At 44.6% G+C, this 24541-nt stretch overlaps 1 protein-coding gene across 4 annotated transcripts in view; it reads left to right on the top strand.

Moving 5' to 3' along the window:
* The window catches only part of LOC124298941 (neurogenic locus Notch protein), a 155984-nt gene that overhangs the window by 64050 nt on the left and 67393 nt on the right, over positions 1-24541 (top strand). For 3 of the 4 annotated variants that reach the window (XM_046751630.1, XM_046751629.1, XM_046751631.1), the window contains exons 3-5: positions 2964-3241; positions 4586-4778; positions 16933-17066. In XM_046751630.1, the coding sequence (XP_046607586.1) occupies positions 2964-3241; positions 4586-4778; positions 16933-17066 (605 nt within the window). Of the gene's footprint in view, positions 1-2963; positions 3242-4585; positions 4779-13963; positions 15445-16932; positions 17067-24541 lie in introns of those variants that run through there. The other variant, XM_046751632.1, reaches the window with a different exon arrangement.

Below are 24541 nucleotides of genomic sequence, written 5' to 3'. Positions count from 1 at the left end.
GCCTTATGGGTACCTTTAATTAAATTAGCACGTCCGCAAAGACGAACTGCTGGGTAAGTCGCCGCACGCTCTTCAGTGACAAAACAATAGTTAGAATACAGTAGCGAGGATGAAATAATGAAAAACGAGTGTTGTAAAAATTTATACGTATGTACCTGCCACACAGTGGCGGCAGTAAATTTTTACGACGAGGCTCGTCAATGCACATGCTGGCATTTGCCGATTGAGACGCATCCCACGTTTGGCATAGGTACCTACGCCTCTTTACGCTCACATCACGCATACATCGGTCAATTTAGGTATAGTTCGTATTTTTTTTTTTTTTTATTAGTTACCGCTTCTGTTCCTTCAAATTCAATTACAAATTTATTTTTAGAAGTGTTCAATTAGTCAAAACGTTGATTCGATGTTGAATGAGAGGATTTATTCTCCCGGAATTTCATGAAGAGTTTATTTTTTTGATTATTATTTAGTTTATGAGGTGTATAGGATCTTTTCTTTTGTACCTGTGAAAGTCTAAAACAATAAGAGAATAAAGGAGACAGCCGTTGCCGTCCGATTTATGAATTTTAGGTTTCTTTACATACGTTTAAAGCATTTTGTAAATACTGGATTTAATAAATACGGACAAATACTTTGTATTTGTAAGCAATTTCTGGCACAAAGGGGGGCCAGGCGTATCTCTAATGACGCTAAGTAATAAGGCAAACTTGACTTCTAGCTTCCGAGCAGTTATAATATTTCTAGCATCTGGACATGGGAGCAGAGAGAGGTTCGGCAATAATAAAGTGTTAATTTTCTCGACAAACAGGGGAAACCGGACAAAATATCAAAACAAACATTGCGGCTCCTGTGAAAGCGGAATCCCCAACTTCGTATCATTCCGCATATGGATCAAATCATAAACCAGCAGTGAAACGCTTCGATGCGCCATGAAATAAAAAAGAATCAGATACACATGCAGTTCCTCTTCTTTACTGGTTATTTCGAATATGCGTGCCCTGGAATACGGATATAATTTTACAATGCATTAAGTACTCGCTGATTGTGGGATGAACATGAATAACGTAAGTATCCTCCAACCCAGGGGACCAAGAGATCAAAGGACCTTCTGCTGACTTAAATGGGACTTCCGCCAGCATTAGTTGCCGGCAATTTGCATTGAAATGTGAATTGATACAGGATCCCAGTGTTAGTTTTCAATGCGGCTTAGCTTTGGCTTACACCGAACACTTCCCAGCTTAACGCTTTGGCTTTATGTGCCTCGCCAAAACCATTTTGCATAGAATCGTGGTGAGAGGGGTTAAGTTGAAACGTGAAAAACCGTTGCAAGTTTGACCAGTTTCAATTCAACAAATGTACTCCGAAATCAACAACAAGCAACGATTGTTGAGCATCGGTTCGACAGAGTTTCTCACTTGCTCGTAGCAGCGGAGCTTGAAGTTTCTTCTGTTTGATATGAGGTGATATGAGGACAGAGTAATACAAGATCGAAGAAATTTTCTCCTTCAATCAATCCTCGTTTGACGGATTGGCTCTCGGGTATTTCTCGCCAGTTTTTTGCGTCCGGTGGTCTCCTCGCCACCTCGTCTGGAGTCGCCTAGAGCTCATAGCTCGGGTGGAATGTATCGGTTCACTGAGAAAGGAGCGCTCGCGAAATCTTCGTCTCGTCATATCCCTCGAGCCTTCCTGGTACGTGTAGTCACTCCGCGCAATGGCAGCTCTAGAAGAAATCGTCGCCAAACCTGGACCAAGGCTCTGCCGACGCCCTTGAGGTTACCTGCAGCCTGCAGCCTCGAGTTGATTCTCTCCCGTGTCTCCGTCAGTCAACTCCGTTTATAGCTATGCCTGGTCCAGTGGCAGCTGCGTCGATCCTCTTTCTCTCTCTGATCGCAACCGCAAGACTCTTCGATGCACTCTATGCGCGAGGTGTTCTTATGAGCATGAAGTTGTGTACTAATAAGTTTGTCGCTATTCGCGCTATATCGAGACATGGAATTCGACGCACATTTGTGCCGGCAGTTTGAATACCTCTGTTTTTACGAAATACACGTCCTTCGCCATTAAAACCGTAAAAACTTTTTTCCAGACATTCTTGAACTCAGATTTGGGTAAAATCAGCCGGGAAATCTTCCCGTTTCTCTGTTTTCAACTTGATTAGGGTCCGTTTTCAGTCTCCGTAGAAACAGGGGCAAGTAACCGCGACCAGGACCTCTACAGGGATCACTAATTGAGATCGGAGTCCCGGGGAAGATATGCGGCAGCTCAGAGAGGCTGTAGGCACCTGTCTTTTGTCGGCTTGACTTCTTCCACAAACATGTCAGACTCGGACGTCTTCTTTTAGCTGTATAATTGTTCTCACGGTGACTATATTCTTTGTGAAATTAATTCCTCCGATCCTTGAAGCTTTTCTCCGAACTGTCATGGAAGCAACGACCGTTGATTAAATATCCTTAATGCTCGTCAGGGTGCCTTACGCGTGAACAAGTCGTAGAGACAACTATTTGACAAAGAGATCGAGCGGCCGTATTTGATCCAACTGGGCAAGTGAAGAATGAACAATATTGAAAGTCCAGAAAAAAATCTGAGTCCATAAAGGAACGAGACACTTCTTCACTAATCAGTCACTGCATTTTTTGATCCAGATGTTGCTGTCTAGCACAGATAAGAACAGAGCCATGAGAGCATTGTGCCGGAGAATTCAAACTCGTATAGAAAGAGCTGACGATAGGCACAAAAAACGAATCCAAAGGCTGGACACACTCGTGCTGGAAATTTGTTCCGACGTGCCCGACACCGTGAAGGGTCCGATCGTTGCCACGAATCAAGACAATCGGTCGGATCCTTTCCTCGCTCACTCTGCGTTGCTTGACGATTGTCAAGTGTCACATATTGATATCGAATCTAGACCTATATGATGGCAATAGATGCTCCTTGTCTAAAACTCCTGTTCTCTGTTTCAGCTGCACGTCAATGTATGTGGGAGAGTATTGTCAGCATCCGAACCCTTGTCACACGGGACCGGGTCCACGGTGTCAGAACGGCGGCTCCTGCAGCGTGCGGGAATCCTACGGGGGTGGTACGCCATCTTTCTTCTGTACATGTCCCGTTGGGTTCACAGCGAGTCTGTGCGAAATTCCGGTAGCCAATGCTTGCGACTCGTCGCCCTGCAAGAACAGCGCCACCTGCACCCTGAAATCGTTACGCGAGTACGCCTGCACCTGTGCCATGGGATTCACGGGTAAGCTTGTCATTTTTTGAATTTTTATAAATTTTTTTCCAATCTCTAAGATCTTGGCTGGCTTTTGCTAACTTTCTTTCAGACAGTTACCACATATATATACATTGTGAATTTCTAACGACAGAATGGTCCGTCGTCTGCTATAGTTTAATGCGCATGCGGTACAATCCGAGAACAGTTATTCGGTAGAATGACCAATCATCACGAAATTAGACTACAGTTCGCCGCAATGTAGGTATGTAATCTCAAAAGTTTTGACAGCCGTCAGTGTTGAACACAACTGCCAGCGACAACTGTGAAAATGTTTGAGGTTACTTTCATGACGGTTGATCGCCCTGACAAACAATTGCTTTCGAATTGTAGCACGTGCGCATTAAATTGTAGCAGACGACGAACCATTCTGTCGTTAGCAATTCACTCTGTATATTAAATTTTCTGTCGATGAAAATCATCCGAGAGCATCGAAACAATGAATCCACTCAACGAGCATTAGACATGTTTGAGGCCTGATTCCGCGAACAGTAGTTCAGATAACATTGCGACAGTTTTTGTCCCCGTATAATGTACAAGTTCTCTGGTAATGCAACCTCGTTGAAAGTTGAGTTCCCTTCTTACGTTTTTGCGTTCTTTAGACTTTGCGCAGTTTAAAGAGTGAGCATTCGCAGCTATTTGCCCACTGGCTTGCTTCGAGTCGAGAGGCAGCACGCGCGTTCAGAGTTGACAAATAAATCTAGGAGGAGAAGGAATCCACGGGGGAGGGAGGGAGAGTATGCCAACGCCGATAATTGGCCTCGTGCAATGCAGCCTTTTGCAACAGCGGGACCTTTACCGCAGTGGATCTCAAACTGGCAAAAAACATCGAGCCTACGAAACGTTATGCTGCAGTACTAATTACACCGTCCAAGTTTTTTTCCTCCCCACTTTTGACAGTCACACAATTCGACGAAAGTTAATTTTGTATTATCACTCTGTCAATGGGTTGTTCTTCGATTCGTTCGAGCAAAAACTCTGGCTGAAGTAGACCTTGCTGAGGACCACTGCTCCTATAAGTAACCGACACCCTAAGTAGCATAAAAGACAAAAAGGTACTAAACAAAGCGACCGACTAGTCACTCGGGTTATTAGTTTCACTAATCAGTACCAGAGCTATGTGGACGGTTAAACAACAAGCACAGACAGCGACACTGTGCAGGATGGCAATTCTGGGTCTTCACCGTGATTCTAAAAATCCTGATTCATTTTTACACGCGTCGATGTCTCTGATTTTTGCTCATTGAAATTGGTGATTCCGCAACATCAACGCAGGACGTATTTGGAAATTTTTATCTGGATGCATTTTTTCAGGTGAGAATTGCGAGAGACAAGATCACTGTGCCTCCGCGCCCTGTCGAAACGGGGCGTGTCGCTCCTTGGACTTCAGTTACGAGTGCACTTGTGCGCCAGGATTCGAGGGACCTAATTGTGCCGAAGACATCGTAGAGTGTGACCAAAATCCCTGCAAGCACGGATTGTGCCACAACACGCACGGATCATACAAGTAAGTAAAATCTTAATTTCCAAATTTTGGCGAAGAGTGTGGTCCGATGGAAACAGAGCGTCAGGGTGAAGTTTCGAAGCAAATAAATCAGCTGGCCTAAAGAGGCTGCTGTTACCGAGTCCGAAGAAAGCGACAGCGGATCTTGGCCGAGGTGGGAGTGAGATAGACGGACAGATAGGGAGGGGGATAAAGGCGTATAGAGGACGAGAACATAAATCCGAGCTTTGTTGAGATCAGGCAGAGATATATAGTCGGTTCGTTTCGGTCGACTCAGCAGACCCAGATAATGTCACCGAGTGTACCTTGCATGCGACCAGTATATATTGAATTATGTGTGGGTTTAAGGCTCGGGTGCCGATTTTTTTCATGCCTTTTTACGTCCGCGACGTTTATCGAGGGTGAATTGGAAACCAAATGAAATAGCATTGCGAATATTGGCTTCTTCTGAGAAGTTAGTCCCAATGGATAAAACTACACATCAGACGCTTCATATTTTTAACCAAAGAGACACCCCCAGCAATTTCAACAGAATTTGTGGTCCAGAGGTCCGATACTCTCCTTGTTGGACACCACCTGAATTCTCCCACCAATTCGATAGAACCCGCGACTGAGATCTTTTCTTCAAATTTCGATTCAGTCAATGCGTTTTAATCAAAACTTGTGATGTTTACAGAGCTAGACAGCTAGCTACTTTGTAATTGCTGGGCACCGATGCGTTAAATAACGTCATTGTAAAATGCTTGTGAAAAATTTTCTCAACTTTTCGTTGCCGTTTTATTAGAACATCTGAAGATGACTTCTCACAGGTTTTAACTTCGACAATCAACCGCTATAATGAAGATACTTAGTCTCTGAACTTACCCAGGATTTCTTATCCTTAGGGTTTCGTGCCCATCCAGACAGTCTTATTGGATTGGCTTTTAGTGGAACGATAAGCCGGTTCAGTTTGAAAAAACGTTTCGAATAGAAAGAGCATGAAATATTTGTTGTACCCTTGGTTCGAATAAAAATTCGAAGCAGTAACATGCATTTAGAAGAAAATGAAATGAAAAACCACGATTATTACCTCAATTGATGACGGAAATTGCTCGTCGGACGATTTCCTTCGATTTTCTCATACTGATGTAAGTGAACACAGACGGCTTTAAATATTCTGACCTCTCTCAGTGAGAGGAGACACCGTTGGTCAATATCTTCCATTAATATCCGCTGCGTGGTGGAAGAACATGTACTGTCATTCGATTCTGCCTCAATTATCCATTTTGTATGGACGTGAAAATTGCCGTCACCGCATGTCCGAGATCCAAGACAACATCATTCCATGGACCATTACAGATTTGTGCTTACTGATTCCGTGTCGCATTGTGTAAACGTTTTTCAAAATCAGAATAGGAGAAGAATGAATAGAGGGCTTCGGAAGACCAGTTCAAATGATCTTTGCACTCTCTGTTTGGAGTATAATCCTTCATTAAGTTAAGCTGAATGAAGGTAAAAATGCGGACTGATGGAACTGAAAGTCACGTGAATGGACGTGACTAGCGAACGAGTATAACAATGTGAAGATGACAACGACATTAGGTTCCAATAAATATCGGTCTTACAATTTGAAGATGGCTCCAATAATTCCAGACCCAAGCCGACTTACCATTAATTCCTTGCTTCACCTCATAGATTCTCCTTCGAGCGTCGTTTCCCATTAGCTGCTAGGCCGAGGCATGAAGCCGGGTATAGTCTGGTCACCATGAGGTAAAAGGCAAAAGAAAAAGAGACAGAGAGGGGCACGCGCGCACGCACGACTGATCGCTGAGCATGTAGGAGTGAGTGGAGGCAAGCAGGTTGGTACCGGTAAACGTAAACGAAGCAATGCAGCGACTCTGAATCTTGGCGGTAGAGTTCCGCAATAACTTCCAATTGAGATTAATAGAGACTTTGATGTTATTGCTGCCAGCTCCGGACGCCAGGTGGTGTCGGTACCTGATGCTACCGTGTTATTAAATGGTGAGGGCGAATTATTTGCGGAACGGATGAAAATCGTTTCGTTGAAGAGAGTCGGGGAGAGAGAAAGGGAGAGACTTGGAGAAAAAGGAAGATCGTTCAGAGTGTGTACCGGGTATCAACGGTGAATTATCACGCTGGATTTTCATCGATGGACCGTTTTTTCACTGAATTGAGATATTGTGGCAACTGTATTGTCGAAATGAGTATCACTTCGATTCGAGAGCAAAGCGTTATAAGATAATCGATTCAAGCGTGCGACCGTATCTCATCATCGGAGCTCTCGCTTTCTCTCTGTGAAAGAATTCGAGAAGGACGTTCAAGTCTGTTGAGAGTTGCGGGAAAGCAAGGTGCAGATATAACTGCAGCCTGTTAATTGGTTCCCATCTTCCTAATAAAGGAACCGAACCAACAGCCATCGAATCATCAATTGCGACGAGCTTTGGGTAACAAGTTATTTTGAAATATCGCTCTGGATGGTGGATCACGTACTGAAAAGACTGTGCGAAAGGGCAACGTGATTGTGTTTGAAAAGAAAACATATAAACGTAACTAATCCCATAACTGAAGGGTTTATGAGCTAGTATGCCTTAGTTCGAAAAATAAAGAAACAATCAACGTTCCTAGGAATTGCTACGAACAGTATGGAATATCGACGAGAAAGGAAATATACCTCTAGCGTTATTTGCCGGCACAGTGGTAATTGGACGAAAGCTGAGACTCACGGGGAATGTGATTTATGAAATAATCTTCTCGAAGTAGATTTAATTGAGTGCCGGTGAGCCCTGGGGCCTCGGGCCAACTTGCATCCTTAGCGATTGTGCGCTGCTTTCAGCCATTACTGGCTGTTTCGTTCCTTAGCGTAGCAGATCTTGATAAACCGCGCCTTCGTTGCAATTTTGGCCCGCCGAGGGTGAGCAGGACCGGAGGTCACGTTCTTTCCTAACGCGATGGAAAAGGAATGCATGCGAATATACGTTGGATCTGCAAAAGATTTTGCACTTCGGTGTCAAGACATTTCTTGTGAGAAGCGAAACGAAACTCCAGTCCTGGTCTCATCAAGCACTCGTTTCAGTATTTTTATACAGTTCCTAGTTCGACGTACAAGCCGAAAATGTTTCATGGAAATATATACACAATAATGCAGTCCTTGAGTTGGTAGGTACTCAATCCTTGAAAACAGAAAAATTGTCTTCTATCCATTTTCAACCGTGTCGTCAACTATCCCTTTACTGTAACCAGTGCTGCAAAAAGCTGCAATTGCGATTCACAGTCACAATTACAGCGCTTCATAGCATGTAATGGGCCTGGATATCCAACTGCAATGGGCATGCAAGCCAAATTTTATGAATCCCTAGAGGCCTGCAACGATTAACAGTATTTCTAGATGAAAAGAATTTGCGTGCAACAAGTGAAGAGCCAGTGTAGATAGAATAGTTTTCTGCGCAGCGATTAAATGCGTGGGCTTATTTATCCTTGCTTTTTATTGAATGCAGAAATTTTCAATACTCGAATAGATAATATCAGCATTATAAGTTGCTTACGAGCGTTTCTCCGTCTGTAATGCAGCTATGAATCTGCATCTGTGCTTCGCTTACGAATATGTTGATGAATAAGAGATTCCAATCTCGTTAAATAAAGAACGCGCGGTATTAATATCGCCTGATTGTGAGCCGCGGCTGCTCGGGCGTGACTAATTAGAAACAAGTTCTCATATTTATAGCCTTCGACGCGAGAGGAGGTGAGAAACAATCGATCGAACTTTATTCAATTCTCGTACTTCTCGTTTCTCTTTTTTCTTGGCCTTCTAAATCACCACCTCCGTTATTACGCGACCAATCACTAAGCACACTCAAGACTAGCGTGTATACATTGTGCGCTTAAACGCTACGCATCCGAATTGTTGTTATCAGCATTTCGTTACTAGAAGAATATTCTTGGAATAGAATCTCGAAATTGCTCACAAGCATGATGATACAATTTTCAAGAATTTCAAGTTCTACAAAAAAAAAAAAAATTATATGAATATGAAAGTACGAGTTTCCCGCCTCCCTCAAGTTTTTCGAAAATTCAGGTTAACCAAATTTCCTTTGTGCAGTGTCGCACAAGCGTTTGGCGTTGCGAGTTATGACATAACCACGTGAACTTTCGTCACCGTCCGGTTGTAGTTGCAGTGTGGTGATCCGGTCGGCCTAGAGCAGGTCTTCGTTGTGACACGTTCAGCATGTTGCGAGTGTGGCAGAGAGCGAGTGCCTATCTCGATATGATATTGTTTACTCGCGGTACGGAGCTGCACGGACGGTTCCCACAACCTTGTCCGTCAGTTCCAGTCCCATAGTACCAAACCCCGTTCCATCCATCTGGCCGCGCGTCGTGTGTCGTTTGTGCCGGTGAGCTGCAGCTTACGCCCCACGTAGAGACAGGTAAAAAATTACAAGTTGCCTAGCCGGGGGCCAGAGGTCGTGTGTCGCTGTAAATCCGGGGCCGTTTCTTTTTCAGAACTTGGGCAATTTGAAGAACCTGTTCTTTGTTTCGGGCTCTTACTATTGCCCATACGTGCCTTGAATATTATTAGCGAGTCGCAGTATTTTTCGTCCGGCTTTTTGATCTAATAAGGGTGTCGTACTTCCGAAGACAATGGAGTTTTATCACGGGATCTTTCGAAATTGGTTTGAAGTAATTTGACAGAGGTTGTTCTGAAACAACTTTCGCAAACCCGGCTTCGTTCCCGAGTCAGTTGGAGTAAACCGAAAACGGTTATTCGGTCGTTATTTGATCGTTTCTAGTTGCATGTGTCCAGTTATTGATCAACGTGCGAGAACAGACGCAGCGGCATTGACCGTAGATCGTGGACTTGAGATAATCGAATACCAGTATTACAGGAAAGGAGTAAAGTCTTATAAAGGGTCCTTCGATGGTTCGACGAGCGAGGTAAAGTCAATATAATTCCTAGTAGCCGCCTGCCAGCCCGATGACGAGCGTTTTTTGCTCGAACATTCGACTCCGTGCCTCGCCTTCTCATCAAGGCGTGCAGCCCCGATGCGTTATAATGACGCACTGCCGTAACAGGCTTGCTCTTAAATGGTCCTTAAAAGGCCCTACGATATTAATCGGGGTGTTTAATATTCGAATTGCCAACTTTTTATTGCGAAATTTGATGACTGTCTCGTAAAAAATATCCATTCCCGCATCAGTTCCATCTTGTCTGTCTACCTATCTCCAATTTGACGTCAATTAAATCCAATGCAATTTATCTGACTGTAGTGAATTTTTTGAAACCACTAGAACCAACTGTGATCCAAATGATGAAAGATCCTAATAGCAGGACGTGACAGGGGTTCATAATTCGCATCCGTACAGTAATAGCAACGATCTATCACGTACCAGCATTTCTGCTCTGGATGTAGAGAAAAACGTTGAATCATGGCGACGGTGATCCAGTACATTATTATCAATTGTGCAGTAGATATACGAGGTCTTCTTGCGGCAGAATTCGAAAAGGGGTGTGCACGTGTACGGTTCTTTGTTGTAAACGTTTCTGGTGGTTAAGAATCTGACCATATGGCCGGCCTGCGTTCCACCTAGACACGTTTCTCTGTAACGTTTAACGAGCGCTCCAGGATCTGGCTTTTGGCTATTCCCCATAACCAGAAGCTCCGCGTGTGTTTCACGTGCGATAAAAGAATATATTTGTCTTTTGCTGCCGGTCCAGAGCATTACATGTAATCTGGGCAATGTGGGGTGGCGTCTCTGGAACCGTAATCATACGGAATCTATGCATTCGCAACCTACGTTACAGTTATTCACATGGTCAAGACAAGCGCTGCATTGAGCACTCGACTAACGGCAAGTATCAGCCCATACCGCGCATCTAGTGACATCAGCAAAAGACGCGATCGCAATCCGTGTTCTGCATTGCAGTCTGAATTGGAATCTCTAATCAATGCCGAGCGTGTGCCTAATTAATTAACGGACGAGAAAATAATTGATTGTTTGTATCGAAAACGAGGAGAAATAAAAAAAAAATTCTACCAGGATTCCTGTTCCATGGGTCTAATGCAAAAAGAAAGTAGGTAAGCGGAAAGAAGAGGAGGAGGAATAGTGTTTCTAATGGTCAGCTGGGATAGTTTTTTTTTCATCGACGGATAGGATAATGTTAAGTCGACCGAAATATCGCAAGCTAATGACGATCATAACAATGAATTGGTAATCTGAAAAATAAAACGCAAATTGCAGGAACCTGATTAGAATACGTTGATCGTATTAATCATGAATGTCAAGACTGAAAAATGGAAAATAAATTAAAACAGAAATATAGCCGCGTGTACCGCCGATCATTATTCGAATTCAAATTAAGGAATCAACTCGTTTTTTACTCGCAATTAATCCTATTGAATAATTAAATTGCCTCAGTCTAAACACCGTCTAACGAAGGGGCCAACATTTCACCATGAGACCCATAATGAGACCCAAAAATGGTAGGTCGATGACTGCAAGAATTAGGATGGGTACCTACTGCAGACTGCGTGTAAGAGATTACACAGGAGAGACTGACAATGAGTTTAAGAAGATACATTATGTGCCGCCGTAAATCATACTTCAATATAATTTAATTGGCAATACCGAATACAATCACGAGACTACACGTGGTAGATTAGCCGCAACACTGAAAAAGAAAAACAAAGAGTAAGAAGGACCGAAGTTACTAGCGAAAGCCGTACAAGTAACCGTCGATATTTTTTTGAACCAATATCTAATAGTCTCGACGAAGGTGCGAATATTTCGAAAATTCGTCAGATATAATCTTATGAAATTTTTTAAGTAGTCGCAATTCTGGATATACTACGAAGAGAAGTGATCGTTAACAACCCTCCTATGAAACAGTAAACTCGATTTAGTTCTATTCTCCGGTCAGCTAGCAGTCAATTTCTTTAACGTAGCCCATGATCCACCTCGGGCGAATCCTAGACTGGTTCTCGGAGATCACCTCTGAAATATTTGGTCGAGCCTGGCTGATCGTCATACACCGTGGCGGCCACGAGACATGAATCACGCACCAGAGACACATAAACATCATCAACTTTACCGCAAGCGTCTCACAGGCATATACGAACCCTTGTCGTGTATATCACCGTCATAAGCATGTGCCGGCGCTATATAAACGTTCACCATGAATGTAAACTCCAATACTGGAAAGAAAATTCCTCCGTATAACATTATGAGCGTACTATAATCCCGTCGTATGGTCTTACCATGGTCCTTACACACTTGGAGGTAAAACTATCCGCGACTTTTATTACGTCAAATCTTCGGTACATACGTATTATAACGTCGTAGCATCTGGTCCCTAACTTTGGTGATCTCGAGCTAGGAGCATCTTCAGATGCCAAAGACCAACCTGTCCACAGAAACTTCCTATCGTCACAGATTACTGGAAAAAGATGATCAGCATGAGACAGAAACTCCAATTCACTGATTTTTTTTTTTGGAATAGACGGTTTTTGTTACCTACTTCATATTGAGTATCAATTTTCCTTTGGAAACAGATCTGTACTCCGTATGGTGAGAAATGATGAATTTTTATTGATGATTATCAGTACATCGAGACAAAACAGTTGTTGATCGTGTGCCAGTAATTTTTGAACTTGATATCGCGCTTTCGATCTTGGATGAAATATTAGCGATCATACCGAAAAAGTCGTCACGCCTCGTTAAACGCATCACGTGTGAATTTGTTATTTCTACTTCCTACGCTCGTTGTGCCGGGGTCACCGAGGTCGGCGCATCAAGTAATAGGCATCCTACAGGCTAAACTAGTCCACCCGCTTCTGTAACGCGTGTTTCTCACAGAGCAGAAAATACCCGCGGAGGTTCGTTTTAGATTACGTTGGCGCCCGTTGCTGGAGTCGGTCTCTCGTTCGCCAATTGAATTTACGCCGTTATGAAAACAACCGCTCAAGAGGAACTGGGTGCATGTGTAATCAATTTCAACAAACTCTCTAAATTTGGTAAAACGATGATCAACGTTCTCACATCCTGTTCAACACTCGCTCACCCAGTCGTTCGGTTAACTACGGTCCTCCGAAATATGAATCGCATGTTATTACGCGTCTCGATATCTTGTTGCATCTAAAGTTCGGTTCAACCTCACTTGGCGGGTGTAATAAATTGTCCAATGATCATGGCAGAACTCATTTTCTGACCCGTTGCCGAAGTAGCTACCGCCAATTTTCGTCGATGCCAATCAAGAAGCTTGTTGTTATCTTTTAGCATAATTGAAACACCTGTGTACCCATTTTGGCTTTTCTTTTAACGAAGAACCTATCACCTACCAATCATCGTGATAGTAGGAAGAAGATCATTTTTAAAAGATTGTTCGAAACAAACCCGGTTGGTCTGGTCGGTCAGGTAGGTCAGGGGTTGATAGTGTTCCTGTTGCTGCTGGGTAAAGGCACCCTGCCAGCGGGAGCTCTGCCTCGAACATAGGGGAAAACCTGCCTTCGCTTGAGCCCCCCGCTGCACGCAGGAGCGTCAGCCCTCTACACCGGACCCCGAGCACTGTCTTGTGGAAAATGATGCATTCTTTCACCCGCATTTCCGGGACTGGGTAGGTTTTTATTCATACCCACGAACGAATGAAATCCAGTATACATTTGGACGAAACACTATCAGAATTGTTGCGACATGACCAATAATCCGAGGATCAAAGTGAAGCGTGAGGGCTTGAAGCGGAAGAGAAACGTCGTTAGAATTTCTGATTATAAAAGAGTCATTAAAACGGTCTCGTGAACGCGGCTCGGCTTGGTCGCCGCGGAGAAGAGAGGCGAACGTCTAGGTCCAGCGCGCGCTAGAGGCTCGGAAGTTCGGGGCCCGTTATCGGTCGACAGCCCTGCTGTTACCGGCGGTGACTTCAGGCCCCAGGTGGTTGCTGCGAGCGACCCAAGGAACGAACAACCGAACGGGACGGAAAGAGAGTGGTACCACAACCTACGAGTGAGAGAGAAAGATGCCGTTCAGAGGGGGCACCAGGCTGCAGCCACGCGAAGAAGGGGTACGCGTCGAGCGAGGGAACCCGGAATCATGGAGAGAGCGCGGCAGAGAGGGGGCAGCGGGGCAAGAGAACGAGGGCCCAGCGAGGGCCGCCGGTGGTGCCCCCTGCACGGGCTGAAGAAGAAGGTTAGGCTAGTCACTCGCCAGCGCCCCGAGAACGCTGCACGCCGAACCGATTCTCCCACGCCAGAAACGTTGAGAACCGAAATATCGGTGGTGTGTTCCATGGTTTCGAATTAAAATTTAACCAAACGGGAGAACGGTTATCAGCGCGGTGAGAAGCGCGGGGTTAATCGAACTCGGGGATTGCTGATAAATAATTTGGCGCGAAAACAACTGCCGGCGAGGAGGCGTACCCTGATATATAGGCGTGTTGCTTAGTGCAGGGGTGCAAATTTTCGGGTATGAATCGTGCCGTTTGAAACTCCGTGTTACAGTGAACCATGTGCGAGTACTTTTCGTTCGGTTTTAATTGATATTGCTGGGAAAAATGTAACCAACCAGTGAAACAAGTGGTCGGGAAAATTTTGAAAGTCTACTATTTGAGGGATTTTTTGACGCACCAGTATCGCTGCCGTTGTTGGGTGGTGGTGGTGGTGGTCATTAGGCGAAGCGACGCATCATGGATAAAACTCGCTCGCTCGCGCGTTCGTAAACGCACAGGATAAACTAAATTAAACTCAATTTAACCCTGCACGTTTATCGTTCCAATTTATCCACCATCAGCATCGACGAGGCAGCGCACGTTGTGAATTGTGTGTAGAGTGGTTGTTGCGTTGGTGGCTTAAGCTCAATGCAGAAGCAAGCAGTAACGCGACTCTCGTAACTAAATGCTGTGTGCATATCGTAAACTATAAGTGACAGTGCCGGCGAGGACCTTTTTCCTCCCCCCCCCCCCCCCCCCCGTCGTCCATCAAAAAGTTTGAAACGACACGCGTTTTACGTTGTTGCGTTTCACGGTGTATATACATGACGACGAATGTAACGCCTAAAGTGGTTGTGCCTTGTATTTATATTACCATCGTACACACACGAGCGATAATTACCGAGTGACAACTGTATCATCACGTGACGTTTCAGCCCAACAATCAAACATTCTCATCTGCTAGCGCCTTTGTGATTTTCCCTTTTCTTTTTCCTGTTGCTCCAAGGATACATTTCGCGTGTGTTTCCGTTTTTCATATAGTATATTTTATTTATTGATATATATATATATATACATACTGTGTGTTTTACTGGGGATCATTGCACGAGTATATTTGTGATTTGGTTATTCGTACGCGGTGTTTTTTCGGAGTAAAAGTGTATTTTTCATATAATTTTATTCGTTTGTCATCCCGAGGGATCTATGTGTATGAATTTACTCAAGTTTACTGCGGACTCGGCGAGACGGATCGGGAATAACATACCTCAAATCCGTCTCTGTGTGCGGCGTATTAGTGTCAGTGCCAACTATACGAAGATACATGCTGAATGTTGATTCTGGAGAATGAAATAACGTTGTCGGGTTGTCCGAAATATGAGGACTAAATTTTTGAGTCAAACGCGGGCCCCGATATATCACTATAATGTATCTCACGAACGTGTTCTTGATGGTGCTTCTCCACGCTGTGGGATCAAGGTGCGTTTCTTATGATCGCAGAACATCATATCACCTATCATATTATTGAATTTACGATTATCGGCATGCTTTCGATGAGGTTTTTTTTTTTTCTACCCATGTCCAGAAAATCATTGGAGAAAGTCAAGGACTGTTTTTCTTTCCTTTATTTATCCAACGAGTAAAGGGAAAGTTGAATCAAAAACTCTGTTTCAAAGCAGTATGATCATTACTTCATACCAAAAACAAAGAAACAATTGCAGAGTAGTGTTTTCAATATCGTATCGTATCGTATAATACGTCGGGTATTTGATTTCGCGTTGAAACTGAAGCACCTCGAGTAAATCGTTGATATTCGATATGCGCTCGATTGATAGTAAAAATCCGAAGTATGGCTATTGCTGTTTTTTTATACCGAGCACACGGGAAGCGTGCCAATAAAAGCGGTAAAAGAAGTTAAAGAATGCCATATCTTAGATCAGTTGGAGCAAAGCATGCATATTAATTACTGGTATTTCTTTTATCAACCGGAAAGTAATATAACTTATCGCATTTTTATTCACCTAACGGAAATTCGTTATGCTTCTTGAGCAAAGAACGATTGCGACTGAGAATTTGCTCACTTTGAAATGGAATAACATAGAAAATAAATAATTATAATATCCGTTACCACGAGTAGTATAGAGTAATGATTGAGATTTAGCGAGATTTGAGATTACAGAGAAGGAAATTTGCTATGCCACCCCTTCATAAATTGAAGCCCTCGAACTAATTGAGTCGTAATCGTAGCAGCTTATTGGTACTCCATAAACAGTTGAGTCGATTAAAAACGACGGGCTATTCACTACCGAGTATACTCGCTTTTCACTACCGTATTTAACTTATTTTGCTTATCTATCCAAAGACTCTTCGGTATTCGTCGATACTCGCCGATACTCGCTAGCGATGAGTATCGGCCAGTATTGACGAGTATCGATAAGTATCGATGAGTATCAGTGAGTATCGACGAGACTTTGGATAGATAGGCAAAATAAGTTAAATAAGGTAGTTAAGAAGCAAGTATCATCGGGAGTGAATAGACCCTCGATTGAGAAACTGGCCCTCACGGTCTTTTACACTGCGCCAAACTTTCTAATGCGTATGTACAAAGTATTCAAAATAAACCACGCTCAGCGTCAAAATGTACCTACAGGATAAATTATCCGCCGCTTACATGTATTAGTTTTTGAAGGTTAGCCCTATTCACATCTTCATTTTCGCGCTCTGTGCTGCTGTACACATTTCACGTGATGCTTGAAATAATAATTAGAGTTGGACAGGTTTAATGTCAGTCGACCGGTGGTTGAAAGTTTAATTCTCAATTAAGATGAAATACAAATGATACTTTTCAGGGACACTCGATACACAAATCATTGATAGGTCAGTTGTAACAGGAATCGTCAAAGTCACTTGTAAGAAACAGAACCTGATCGTGGAAGCATCCTTCATTTAAAACATTCCATTTTTTAGGTGCATGTGCCAGAACGGTTATACGGGACAGAACTGCGAGAACGAGTATATCCCCTGCGATCCGTCGCCCTGCTTGAACGGTGGCTCCTGTCACCAGGTCGACCAGCATAGCTACAAGTGCACCTGTCACGAGGGTAAGTCAGATATTTTTGCTGCCTATACCGTAGCATTTGTAGAAATATTACCAACCAGTGAATCGTCTGAACTCTATTCGACTCTTCGTGGATCAAATCGGACCATCCGGAGGCTGCTTCCGGGTCCACGGTGGATTTTTTCATGCGCGAAGCGATTCGTGGTTTCGGGTTATCTGGCTCTCATAATCTGATCTAGGCTGACTCACCGACTAGCTAGCGGTGCATCGTGAACACGGATCACGTAACTTCTGAACGAACTTGTTCAAATAGACGAGGATAACTCCCGGAAGATTCGACAACGATAGGTACCTTCCTAAATTCTCTGCTGCCGCTGCACGTGCTCGTGCGATCAACGTAAATATTGTACCTTAGACCGCCGCATGTGATGCGTCTAGTTGCTCAATTCATCTCGACGATGAACGTGCTCGTACTCAGCGTACTCCGAGATCTTGAAATCATCTTGTTCGAACCACGGAGTAAGATGAGCGGGGGGTACTGAACCGGTGGACTGCTCAAAGATATGGAAATGATTTCACTTCGGCGTGATTCTCACCTGTAAAATAAACTTTTTTTTTCTCTTCTTCAGTTTGTCCTCATCGTAGCGGCAGTACCATTTGCTTTTGCACTTGAATATCAAGAAGGACTAATAGCAAACATGAAAATATTGAAAAATATTTAATCCTAGCATTGCATGAACAAGTTTGGCATTTCCCTTAGCTGGGTCTCCTACGAGTGACGGGCCTTTTTCGAAGTTTCATTGATGTACCGATTTTATGCAGTACCTATTCGAGTGTGACAGAACAGCGGTACGGTACGTGCCGCGAATAATATTCATTGATTAGATGGTACAGGTGTAGCGCCATACGGAAACAGCAAGTTTTTTTTTTTTTTGCTGCAACGACGAATGACAATTGGAATGAATTAAATCCTGTCCGTGAGACATTAGCGGGGTTTCAAATCGGCCGGACCTGATAATACTTGTCTCCCCGTGTCTCTTCTCACTCTCTATGTATCATCGCATGTTTCAAGGCGTTGTCGTGATTTCCTTCTGATTGCAGCGAGGCTCTTTGAACCCGTCTCCGCGCCGCGCGCGTCGTACACCGATTTATCCGCCATATAATACACATGCACCGATGATGCCGATGCCGATGCCGAAGTTGCGCGTCGCCCTCCGCAGCGCACGCAGGCTAGGCCCTGCGCCCAATTTTTTCAGGCCCATGCGTGCGTGCGCACGCGTGGTTGTTGGGGCGGCAGGCAGGCCACGCGCAATGGTCACGCTCGGCGGCGTTGCGTGGCTGCATGGCGTGCAGTCGGCGACGCCGGTGCATGCGCCGTGACGTCAGCGCGCTTTGTAGTCGCGTCGTTTCACCATTCGGCTCTCGGCGTTGCCTCGTCCAGATGGAGACCCGGAGATAGCACGGCCATTCGGCACCGTCTAATTGTCCCTAGGAGCAAAACGCGGGACCACAATGCCCGCATTGACACTGCGGCTGCGGCTGCGGCTGCGGCTTCAGCCTCGTAACTCTCTCTGATTCGCCGGAATCAATCGCTTCGAAGGAATCAACTTCTGCGTCTCGCTATCTTCTATCTCGTTCACTCTCTCCGTGGTATCGATCTTCTGTAGCTTGTTTATTCTACGAAATTTTTAATTACCGCTTGCCGAGAGGTTTAATCCCGATTAACTGTTTTAACAGTGCCCCCCTTCCAATAGTTTATATACGGTCGGTATCGAGATCCACTTTTGTATTCTGATGGATGATTTGTCGAGTCAAACATTCTTATAGCCTCCTCTTCTACAGTGTTCAAGCACCGTTTCATGTTATTTGAAACACGTGTACAATTTAATTGCTCCAAAAGATGTTTCCGATCAAATGAGAATTAATAGTTTTCACTCAACAAAGTCAAGTCAATCAATCAGTCCATTGACAGCAGAATATCTTCTTTGAAAACCAGTTGAAAGATTCTTTTCTTTAACGTATCTTGAGCGTGAAATTTTATATTAGTCTCGAAGATATGTCCGAATTGAAATAAAAAATGGGATTGAATCGTAGCCATGTGGCGTCCTAGAACGGGATAACAATTCATTTTTGTCCATTTTAACGTGGGTATATAAGGAAAGAGGAAACTGCGTGCAAGCAAAGATGATAACCTAACAGGTGTTATAAAGTTTCTTCAATCTTGATATTCGTTTAATTTACCACAAACAAGCCGTTCGCACGTTCAAAGCGAGTGGGCAGGTATTTTCTTTTTTTTATCCATTTATCCCAACAGGTCCTCTCTTTTTGTTCAAATATCTCGTTTTCCTGGATTCCGTTAGTTGACGTGTATTTTCTTATCATCGCGATTCTCTCTTGAAAAGCGGAAACCTCTGTCGTTCCACTCTGGTTAGTCGGGGTTTGCGCAAACCTTGTCGAGCGAGCCGTGAGACAGGCGGAGGACAGTGATCAGGCATCAAGTACCTGGCGATCTTGGAGGGTTGGGACGGCGCGTTACTCGCATGTATATCCGCACGCACCAGCGACGCATCGCGACGCGAGGCGACGCAGAACTGCAGCCAAGGGTCAGCCTAGCGTGACTGCGGGCCGCCCTCTTCTTCTCATCGTGATGCCGCTGACGCCTAAGTCTTCCTGGACAATGCTTTACGCCGACGACGACGCGCTGCCTGCCCCAGGCCTTTCCCAGGCGGACCACTACCGTGGCGACCTCTCCCCCCTCCTTTCCGACCGAACTTGGCTAATAACACCGCTAAAAATTCAAAACTTTAATTATACCTGCCGGACGCGTGTTCCCCGCACACAGAGGGCATCGTTTTCGCTACTGATCGTTGCTCGTGTTTCACAATCAAACGGAACAATTCGTGGAAAAAAAGATATTATTTTCATTTTTTATACGATTGCAAATCGACAGGTACTATATACACCTGTTAATGAAGTCCTTTAAACATTTGGTAAAATTTCGTCTAAAGTGCAATGATGGGTAAGAATTATCTAGTATACTTTCTAAGTGTTACACTACCGTAGAATGTATTCAAGATAGTATAGGTGTATTTAGAAAGTGTTTAGGGTGAAAAATTTCAATGCCATGGCCTCGGTATAAGCATTGGTACGAGCAGTAACTGCGGCATTCTACTTGCGCGTTGCGTGGTGTCAAATTTATCATTTGTGCACACTTTGTGTTTTTTGCTCCCTGAGATATAGAAGAAAAGTAACGATCATAGGTTACGTCCTAAGCACGCTTCCAGAGAAAATTTACCAATGCAAAGCGTAACATACATCAATCCGACAGTGAGATTAGGAGATATTCTTAAGCTTATATGCACTAATTATATTATTATGCAATCTTTAGAATACTTTTCTGCTGGAACTAGAAAACACATAACATTTAGCACCTATTTTAGAGTAGAATAGACTCAGTTTTATACTAAAATAGTTTCGGTCGATGACTCGTCCCTTTTGTTTTTTGGTCATAGGTGGCTACGCGCAACGTGGACACGCTTTTCCTTTGACTTTTCCCAACGAAAATATTCGCGTAAAAATATTTTCACGCTCATTCGTGACCTCCGCCCTACCTTCGAAGTAAAATAACGACCTTGGCCGAAGTCGCGGCCGAAGATGAGCCGAGGCGAGGTGCGACGGTGCGCGGGTTGCTGGTAGCGTAGGTTGTCGTAATGGTTCAATTTGCGGCACCCCGGCCTCGTAACTCCTGCTCAACCGCGTCCGAGGCCCCCTGCCCTCTTCTCGACTTCCTGTTGCTTCGGCTTCAGTGTCGGCCTCTACCCTCCATCCACCATCGCCGCTACTTTGCTAATTAGAAACTGCCATCGCCTGACACGATGCTTCATTTCTCACTATTGCCTCCGAGTGCACGCCACATGCACGTGGCTCTAATCTACGGTAGCTTAGAGACTCTCGTGTAATTTCTCTCTCCTCTTGCAAGTGGCGGTAAAATATCCCAGTGGTGCAGTTCCTTTCGTCAGTACAGACAAATGTTAACGCAGTCTGGACCAACTGTTTCGATTTATCGATATTAGGGTAAATTTCCCAGTTTTGGTCACCTTAATACCAGTTTTTACCATATTTATCACGACATCTGTAATATGAGGTTATGTGCCACAAACGGTACAAAGTGACAATAATACCTGTTGATATTGCGTTACTTGAGAATTACCGACTCGCCAGAATTCTGGTGTACGAACTCAAATGATTTCTCTCTTCATTTCCCTTTCTCCGGATGTTTTCCTCGTCCAGGAGTGCGGCCACTCCTCTTCTCCCTCCCAGGCTACGCACTTTATGCCCTCGCAATAACATAAATCAGCTCCAACGGGCCGGAGAGTTAGTACAACACTCCGCGTCCTGGAGATTTGAGAGAGGATGGTGAAACGCAACCACGGCGTAGCTTGGCAGGTAGAATTGACCGGCGAGTGCCTCGGACGATGAAATTTATTAGCTCTCGTTTTGTCATAACGTGTGTACCTGCACAACGCGGTGCTCGTCGGTAGGTTACAATGGAATTCAATATCGTTAGCGCGGTGTCGTGGACATCTAGCCGCAATTGCCTCGGTGACAACTCGGCCTTCGTCATTTCTCGGCACTCGGGTTACCGAAGTTTAAGAAATTTCCGAACGGTAGCCAGAAACGCGAGACCTCCAGGGTCCAGCTACGGTATTTATTAATAGTTATAATTATGCGTGGTTGTACGCTAGTCGATGTATCACGTGTCATAGAGCTCAGAATGTGGAGGTGCAAGCTAGCCGAGTATCCTTGCCTAGATTCGTGCCTCACAAAAGATATGACGGGCATTGTTTGGCGGTGGTGCCTAGATCTGATTCTAAGGGTCACATGCATTCGCGCCCACACTACTTTTACAGTATATACATCTCGACATAATATCCGCGCCGCATGGTCGAGATACTCGGTATAATCTCAGGTTCCCCGGCATCCCAACAATGACCGGCATCTGTCACTGTCCTCCGTCCTCTTTCGGCCAAGTCCAGCGTCTAGTCTTTGCGACTCGAGAACTCCGTCGCACTATTGGATTAGATTAAACACGCTCAGCGGCGCTGCTCTCGAGGCGTAGGTACTCCCTCGTTCCAACCATGCTTAGAAAACAAATGGAGTTCAGGAAGTGCGGGTGGAAGCTACGGCAGAGCTTGTACGACACGTTCTACTCCGTGTGGCGTATCCTGCACTTGAGCCTTAAACGGTAACTCTGGAGGAACTTGTCTACAACATTCCATTATTAGAAAATAGCTCGCAGAATATAGATTTATGTATCATCGATGCAGGATTCAAATGAGTATAAAGGGAGTTCGTTCTGGTTCATATAATACTTGCTGTAAAGAGGATGATGATATGCGCTCTTGGAGATAAATAAGTATCGCTTTTGGTTCCTCAGCTGCTACAATGCACTCTCTGATCTTATATACTTGTATTAATAAAGAGTATCGATGGTGAGCCACGACCACGCACGATTCAACGGAACGGGATGATCGGCTGATCTCCATATAATACAAAGCTCCACCCAACCAACCGGTGAGCATGAAGGTAGAAAGAGAGTCGTTGACTTCACAGCGCAGGCACAATGTACGATAATTCTTTCGAATTTTTTTTTTCTTTTTTTTCGCCTAGATATCATCTGTGTATTATACATATTATATATGTATACGCCGATGGTGTATTTTTCATATTTTGTTATTACCATATCAGGTTCTCGATCTTATCTCAACGCGGGCTCGCCGTAGAGCGTTGGTGGTGTTCGCTTACAAGCTCCACATTTTGGTACGCGTTTCGAATTCTTTTTCAACTGGCTCGCGTTATCGTGCAGGCCGGCATTTAAACCGAAAACTTTTAAATTCCCGATCTTCTCTCTGCTCATCTCATCCCGCTATCAACTCCGCATCGGAGGGCGGTGAGGTTGGTGGGAATTTTTCAGATTATCGGTATTTCAAATGCGGCAATTTCTATTCAATGATCGTTTCATTGAACTTAAAGGTACTCAAGGACTCTTATTCTTTATATACATGTATAAAATAAAAAAAGATCCTATACCTAACCACAAAAGTGCGACGCGGCGCAAAGCTCGGCGCTAGATAGATACGCGTTACCAAGGAAATGATTGTCGTCGTAACTATTCCCGAATAATGGAGTGCTCGCCGAGCTGGTGGGCCATTTCCAGCTATCCGGAGCCCATCGCCTCATACCCATCGGGCATTACACCAACACGAAACAAACGCGACGAGGCGGCGCGGTTAGGAGTTCGTGAAACAAGTTCCTGCGCACAAACCTGAAGCCACTGCTGGTGGGTTTTCTCCTTCTCATTCTCGTTATATTTCCACTTCCCCTACCAGCCTCGCATATCTCGAGCTTACAGCGCTGTTTCCACGGAACAGGATTTTATCGCCGAACGTTTGATTTTATCACCGGGATGGATCGGCTAGCCGAGCTTCGTAACTGTACCTCGTACCGCGGACGCGTGGATTTTTATATGCCATTCGACTCGCAAATTTGCATAGAGACATATCCATCTGGGCAAAACGGAAACTCGAAAAATTCCAAACCAAAATGCCACGGGTATGCGGTGTGAGCAGCTTTTTTTTTATCATTTTATCTCGGTTCCACAAGCAGAAGTCTGAAAGTTCGAATGTTGGAATGTTGTTTGCTCGAGGTCCGTTTATTACCACGGGAATATGTAATCTGGCTTGAGAGGAGATTAATTTGAGAATTGAAACGTGTGATTCCGATGAGTCGACGAAATTCGAATATGACGCCGTTAAATTCCTTGGTCGTCGTTTTATTACGTGCCGCCGGCCGGTGCAAACTCTGTATCGCCCGCCATATCGAGCGTGGGTTACGTTCTGACGTTACCAGGAGCGGAAAACCTGGTAGCGAAACATAAACGCGGTACCTGCAGCGCAGCCAACGTTTATGGGAACACGGTGGCTACACACTGACAGGGGTTAACAGCCCGCCGCCACGCTGACTCGGCAAATGACACCAGCTACGAGTCGACTCCGTACCCTGAGACGATTGCTTCATTCCTCAAGCACGTACCAGACGGTGAGAATTTTTTGGAACTTGCTTACGTTGACGTGGAACCGTAAAAAACTCTAGAGATTCCGGAAGGCTTGGAAATTGTTTGCTTTCTTTTCTCTTCGACTTTCCCAGTGCAGGTCAAGTTGTAATCTAAGACTGGCCGCAGGTGCGACGGAAATTGTAATAATCAATCGCTCCGTGCGGTCTCCGCAAGTTTATCCAGTTTTTTTGCTGGTCGGTACGCACTTGCACCTGTGATCGTAAACTCGTCGAAGCGCAAGGCAAAGCGTATAATGGCAAAACCGACATTGCCCTGCGCTGCCCTTGATGGCGACGATAAAACCCATAGTCTCCGTGAAACGTGCAATTGCTGTGATAGCGGTATGAATCATGCCATTCCATTCCTCTGCTATCTTCTTCGTCTACGATCAGTAGGAAAGTAAC

Source organism: Neodiprion virginianus, chromosome 2, assembly GCF_021901495.1.
Source record: "Neodiprion virginianus isolate iyNeoVirg1 chromosome 2, iyNeoVirg1.1, whole genome shotgun sequence".
Taxonomy (NCBI): domain Eukaryota; kingdom Metazoa; phylum Arthropoda; class Insecta; order Hymenoptera; family Diprionidae; genus Neodiprion; species Neodiprion virginianus.
The sequence above is the reverse complement of the archived record's forward strand: the minus strand, read 5'-3'. Positions and strand labels throughout refer to the sequence as shown.